Below are 7,500 nucleotides of genomic sequence, written 5' to 3' on the forward strand. Positions count from 1 at the left end.
GTTTTCAGGTTTTAAGCAAAAAGTAAAATCCGAACTTGTAAAATGTATGTATTGTTTGGCATGATTTATTTTTGTAAATTACAAGAATAATCCCTTATATCAAATAAATAAATAAATGAATAGGATAAAGCTAGCCAAAGTAACATAATGCCATTTTGAGGTTTTAGGCCAAATAGTGAATTTCAAACCTGTAAAAATCATGGATAAGTTTAGTATAGATAGTATGCGCTTGACGAATAAGCTCACAATATTGCCATCCGGAAGTGTAACGGATCAACACACAAAACGATGTACCATGAACTTTTATAGTTTGTATAATGCAGTTTGTATAATTACTCATGAACGTGTATTGCAAAAAAAATATATACCCCAAAAACCCAATAAAACAGACCGGAGTGACGTCATCTTAAATCTATCAATACCATCTGTAAAATAAAATAAAAAAATCCCCTATATAAATGGAACAAAGTTGACGTCACTCGGGTCTTCGTTATTATTTTTAGCCATCCGTCTCAAAGAGTAATTCTCACTAAACGGTATTTACCAGAAAATAAATAAACGTTCAATGTTTCATACACACATTTTTGTGCTTTAGCCCGTTATATTTTTCCGGATGGCAATGCTGTGTTTTTCTTAGCCAAACGCACAGCATCTATAAAATGACGAGTGCGTACAGAAAATATTTCACAAAGCATCAATGACGTCAAGAGTCGGCACAAGGCACGTGACATTTTGGACTCAATTCAAACCAGTTTCTCCGCGTGGCTTACAAGTATACAAGATGAACCAAGAGTTTACACAATGGGCAATGTGTTCAATCATTAAGGCGTCAAGTTACGTTGTACACGTCGTCTCAAAACGGTATTAAGTCGGGATGACTAAGATGCTGAAAATTGAATTTGTAGCCGGAAATATCAGACTTGAGTTTGCTTGCTTTATAGAGGAGAAGGAATGTCATATTTTACTGTGCTAAATACCTACGGTTTATACTTTTGACCAGTTTGACTATAATTTGACTATTTAGCATCTGGTCCATCCCGACATAATACCGTTTGTAGACAAAGGGTCACAAATGTAAAGATAAAACATCGTCTAAATAACAGAAGACGTGGAAGTTCATTTTGAATTTTGTTTTTACTGTAAATGTGTCTGATAAAAATTGTGATTAATTTAGCATACACGCATTTGTCATGGTAGAAATATCAGTGTTTGTAAAAATTAGAAGGGTAATAAAGTTTTGAAATTCTCAATCAAAACCATGACGAGTAAGGGTTCAACAGTCGGGACGTCACTTCCCTCGTAATGACTCATAATAACTGGTTCTAAACTATCGGAACAACGCCGTTATCACAATCACCGCCCTTATGAAATACTACTCCGACGAGCATTTACGTGTATCCTGGGGTGAAAAGCATTATAAATCTGATCATGTTTTGGCTTTTATACATTCTGATCACATGGTATGTGAACATGTTCTAGCCAGCATGAAGAATAAAGAGTACCGATTTTATGTGTTTAGAACCAAGCTGTTGGAGGACGCGACATCTGACTATTGAATCCTTTTAGTAATTTTGGAACTACCACATTATCTCGTTCATCTGTAGTGTTTCATTCATCCTGTTATGTTGATAAAGGGGAAACCCGAAACGTTAATTTGAACTTGTCACTAAATTGAAGCTTTCATTCAATTTCACATTATTATTTATTTCTTCGAGCTTCGAGCAGCAACATTTACACATTACACACCGAGAAAGACAAGCATTATACTGCATGATGATGGAGTAACTCACATGGACATTGTTTCTCACACGACTCGAGTGCCCCAGACGCTGACAAATCCAGGTAGAGTGAATTATGTTCTCCAAGATTTTTTTTTGTTTTTCCAACAACGGTCGTGAAGAGTCATCATTATTTAATAAGAATATGCAGTCGCTAATTTCTCCAATTTTTCTTGACGTTCCATGAATCCGAAAACTTGGGAATTCGTCATTTTGATAACTGTTAATAGTTCAATGCGAAAGTAAAAGTAGATTTTTATTTTATGACGTAACAACAACCAAAGCCTTACGTTTACAAGTAAAAATGTTTCTCATGTAAGATTTAAAGATATGATTCATGAAGGCGTAGATGAAAGGATTTGCTGCGTTATAAATAAAGTACAAATAAAACAACAGTCTGTAGTGTGGAATTAGATTAAGTGTCATCAGCCAAGCCGGTCCAAAGGCAATGACAAAAACAATATTCACTGTAAACAACATAAGGGCAGTCCGAACATTGGCTTTTCGGTTCTCCTCTCGAAGACGTTCCGGATCGTAATCTCGCGAATGATTCGAGTTTCGCTGTCTGTTTTTAAGCTGAGCGCGCTTTTTATTTTTGTATCTTTTGATGGATTCTTGTTTTATATACAGCCGGAGTTTGTTGTGTTGAGAATGGCGGGTGTGAGTGTGACCATTTTTACGGTCGGTTTCTGAATTGGACAAAATAGTGGACGTGGCTGGAGACTGATCGAGGATTTGTGCGTTGGATTCTGCTCGAACGATTTGCGAACACGAGCTGGCAGGCGATAGCGTGGTCTCCGTGACGCTTCTGGATTCTGTGTGATTTGGTGCGCTTAGTGTTGAACATGACGATGACAAACCGTGTTTGATTAACCTGGATGAAGGCGGCGACAGATACTGCTTGTCCGGTTCGTTCAGAGATGTTTCTTTCAGCAATTTTGCTGAGCTGTCATCCTCTATACCACTTTTGTTTTCTGAATTAAAGTTCCTGGCCTTGATCATAGGTAAAGATTGCGACACGGCAGACAACTCCGTCACAAACCCGTTATCATCGTCTCTAACAGCAACACAGTTCGTGCCATTTGAAAGGCCGCCGTTTTGATTGACGTAGGAACAAATCTTGAGTCTCTGTTTCAATTTCTTGGATCTTCTCAAACACATAAATCTATAAATCATGAAGTAAAGAGCCATGACGATGACCAGGCATATGGGGAAGATCACATTGTAGGTTGTTCTGTACATTTCAAGGCTATCCTTGGACATGTGAAAGTCGTTTACCTGACATCTTCCCATATTTCGGATTTCCTCGTATCTGGGTAATGACGTATTGATGTCCCAATTCACCGTCATGTTCCTCCTGGTCACTTCCTCGGCGACTTTCTTTTTAATCTCCTCCAGCTGTAGCTGGTGGTCGGACACGTTCAGAATGATCTTCGTCATATTGTGCCCGATTAGCTTGAAGATGAACTTGTTGTCGATACGGTTCACCACGCCCATCACACCGTGGAAAAGCGACGTGATGATGCCGAAGACGAACGCCACCAGTATGAAGCTTACGATGATGATTCTTGCTCTAGAGATGTTCAGAGCTTTCTTCAATGGGTGGCAGATACAGAAGTATCGGTCGATTGCGATGGCTACCATCATGAAGGCAGACAGAGGGATCTTGGATGTGATGAGGAAATGATACATCTTACACAGGGCGTTGTACTTAATGTTGAACCTGTTGGAGAAGGAAAGTAAAACAAGTTTCAGTAAATAAAAATTTGCAACAAATGATTTTCAAACATGAATTGTAGCCAAAGTCTTAAGAAGAAGAAGAGAATTGACCTTTTATATAACGCAATATCCACTAAATGTGCTCAAAGTGCTTTACAAGAGGTACCTGGCCAACCGCAACATTTAATATTTAGGACGTGACACGACGCCTGTTAGACGATGTTAATTTTTTTTCGGACAAGGACAACGATATTAACGGTCAGGTACTCATTTTACGCCTGAGTACGGTGAGATATTGTGAGTAAAGAGCCTTCTCCAAGGACTCAACTATGCCGAGCGAAGTTCGAACCCAGGACCTTCCGATACGAAAGCGAGTGCCATACCACTCGACCACATAGCCGCACACAAGACGATATTCTAAACGATTGGAGCCCGATGATTAATATAGTCTTTGCTTCGTCTTCCAACCAAATGTGCCGAGTTCAACCACACGTCTTGAACGAATCACCTCGTCCAGCCTCGCTTTGCGGCGCTACACTGCGGCTTATGTCCGAGTTATTTCAGTCTTCACCTGAACAATACCATAAAGGCAGATCTCTTCTTAGGGATGAATAAAGGGAATTTAAAACTGATTTTATTTTCAGGGTGTGGATCCTCCCGCAAAAAATCGTTTTGAGTCTGTGAGTCATAAGAGACTAACTTAAAAAATTCCGATTACACCGTGATAGTCATCTAGGTCTTTGACATGAGTGTGCAATTTCCAAAATGTGTTGGTTGTGCCAAGACATAACAATATTATACACAGCTAAAACAGCGTGTCGTCTTGCTACGTAGCAAATGTACCAAAAAAATATATCAAAATCAAAATGAAATTTATGCAAAGCGCCCACAGCGTGTTTTATTACACATGGATTAGCTGTCATTTTCTCTCTCCCCCCCCCCCTTCTCCCTCTCTCTCTCTCTCTCTCTCTCTCTCTCTCTCTCTCTCTCTCACTCACACACATACTCTCTCTCTATCACTCTATCTATCTATCTCTCATCTATCTACCTTCAATCTATCTATCTTTCTATCTATATTATCCCCCCCCCCATCTCTCTCTCTCGCTTTATATATATAATATATATATATATATATATATATATATATATATATATATATATATATAATATATACAACTCGCTTGTTTACTTGAAAAACTGATTCACTTCAGGAACAAACAAAAGGGAGATCAAAATAAGCCAAAAACTAAATACAGAACACGAAAGTGTCATTAGCCATAGCGCCTAAGCCCTGAACAACACCGCCAGAAGGAAGATGGGGGCTTAATCAAAACTGACTTCTCCGATTCCCGTGAGAAAAGAGTTTTTTCACGCTAAAACTGTTATTTTGGCCAAATTCTCATGTATAGGATGCCAGATTGTTTTGCTTTTTCTGTTTAAATGGTCTATATTATGAAAATTTACCAGAAAACTGGTACAGTTATAGTTGAGTTTGTAAACAAAGTCATTCAAACTATTGGTAGTATTTATTTAACTGCCAACATTGCTCTCACTTCTATGGAGTTTTAGGAACTGGAAGTAATATAGTTTAAATTAATTTCTTCAGCATCTTTAGTCTTTTGTTTCCAAATACATTTCATGAATGGAACCATTTGCCAAAAAGAAACCCCACAAAAAAAACAACCAGAAACAAACAAAAAGACCTTAACTTCTATATAGCTCAATATAAATGAAGAAAAAGAAGAAAAAGAAGAAGAAATATGCACCTCAGACTATCAGAAAAGTACCACTTTTTCTTGGATATGACATACGCACACATCCACAGTAATGGTCTTACTACTGAGCTCAGCTGGTATATTTCAAGCAAAATACGATGAAGATGTTAACTGGCTTTGATATAAATTTGGTCAAAGAAGCCGAATATCACTTTATAAAGAATTAATGCGCCGAGTGAGCCTCATACCCAGGACCTTCCGATCCGAAAGCGAGTGTCATACCACAAGACCACATAGCCTCACTTTATCCAGACATAACAACGGTTTGAGATGGTTGGTCACAATGTCAAAGGAATGAATACTGATATAGATAGAATGAAGTTGACGTCACTCGAGTCTTTGTTATTGTTTTGCCATCCGCGTTTATGAGTATTTCTCATTTAATGGTATTGACCAGACTATAAACGTTTAAGGTTACACATAGTTTTGTGTGTTGACGTCAACTTCAATCTATCCACAGTTTGCGTTTGTCTGAGAGTGTTTCCATTACAACAATAAACCTAAAACAAATAGGGTTATCAGACCTGCAAAAAAGTGTACGTCGCTCCAAGTGAATTTGGTTATCCACATATTATATCAAACATTAAAACATTAAACCCTAGTGGCGAGTGTTTTAAATAAGAGGTGGATAACAGAATATCATTATCAGAACATATTGAGTGTTTTGGATTTAATGTATCTCGTGTGAGTTAAATCAAAACGGTTGAATAATCGATATTCATATTTAATCACATAATAAAATTGTATAATCTTAACGAAAATATTCACCACATCAGGCATAGCCTAGTTCGTTTATACCGTATTATTTACGCGTCACGTTAATCAAAGTCACATTAAAGTGTAATCTAATTCATCCACCTCTTTCTCTCTCTCTCTCTCTCTCTCTCTCTCTCTCTGTCTCTCTCTCTCTTTATTTCTCTCTCTCTCTCTCTCTTTTTTTTTTCCTTCTCGATCTCGCCTATATATATATATATATATATATATATATATATATATATATATATATATATATATATATAAAGAGAGAGATAAACAAGAGAGAAATATGGATTGGTGCTATTAACACAGGAAACAAATAGTGGTTTCATATAATATACTTCATCCTTCTTAATTGCCTCATCGTCTGCCTGTCTCATCCAGCCTAAGGGAATTCCTGCCAAAGTCTGTAGAATCACACTTTTTTGATTTGTCCAGAAAATTATTGTTGCATTTGTCAATCGATTTAAAAGGACCTCAACTTGCCTCATTGTCTTAAACACTAAACATTACTAGAAAATATTTGGCTTAAAAATTTTGGCAACCCCAATGTTATTCATTCGATTGATATAATTTGAAGTAAAAGAAGAGACAGGTACACATACTTTTTCTGGCCAAAATAAGAAAATTGTGTTTAATCCTTGTAGACAAATTTGTAGAAGTAGGAAGAGGAACTTTTATGTCAATGAATGAATGGCGATCACAGACGGTGTTCAGTTCTTTGTTTTGATTCTATAAATAACATCTGAATCTCTTATGTACTGTCTAGGTAATGTCTTGGGCGTTTTGCACTGTTTGTCGGAGTGTTGGAGGATCACAGGGATTGTCATCCGGGGAGTTGAGACGGGTCTTCAAGATGCTCTGGCCAAACACAATCTCAAATGAGGACCTGAGAGCCAGAGCTGAAATGGAGTCTCTGGAGAGTCTCACTAAAAGGAGAAGATGGCAATAGCTGGGACATGTCTGTCACAGACCTGATGAAACACTGATCTGGAAGACTCTGCAATGGACACCCCAAAGAAAGAGGAAGCGAGGCCTCCCCAAGGAGACTTGGAGACTTACCGTAGAGAGGCATGTCCCTCGAGATGGCCCCAAAAATAGCTGCTGACAGGACTAGATGGAGATCCCTTGCATCCCTCCAAATGCCAGCAGGCCCGGAGAGCATTGAGTGAGTGAATGATGTATTTGTCTGTCTGTCTCTTTAAACCGCAAACTCTGATTTATATTTTTAGAGAGAATAAATTTACTTCGTGTATCTTAAGGATTAAATGTATTTCTACCTTGATTAAAAATCTTGATTTGGAAACTCTTTTAATAAACTAGGGATTATATATGGTTGGTTACATTATAGACTTTGTTCGTGTGTTCTATTTGTCATAATAAGAATCTTCGACAGTGATAATCAAGTTGGCTGAGTTCAGTTGTTTAGGAGAAGACCAAAAAGAAGAAAAACAGAAAAGGAGGAGGAGGAG

At 37.7% G+C, this 7,500-nt stretch overlaps 1 protein-coding gene across 1 annotated transcript in view; it reads right to left on the reverse strand.

Annotated features, from left to right (window-relative positions):
* Positions 1 to 7,500, reverse strand: part of LOC144969909 (uncharacterized) — a 108,926-nt gene that overhangs the window by 1,946 nt on the left and 99,480 nt on the right. The window contains exon 4 of the mRNA XM_078908976.1: positions 1 to 3,501. This exon is cut by the window's left edge and continues 1,946 nt beyond it. Coding sequence (XP_078765102.1) covers positions 2,040 to 3,501 — 1,462 coding nt within the window. The 3' untranslated portion in view covers positions 1 to 2,039. The remainder of the gene's footprint in view (positions 3,502 to 7,500) is intronic.

The sequence above is a fragment of the Berghia stephanieae genome, chromosome 4 (genome assembly GCF_034508935.2).
Source record: "Berghia stephanieae isolate SIO BIC M18660-M18661 chromosome 4, UCSD_Bste_1.3, whole genome shotgun sequence".
NCBI lineage: Eukaryota > Metazoa > Mollusca > Gastropoda > Nudibranchia > Aeolidiidae > Berghia > Berghia stephanieae.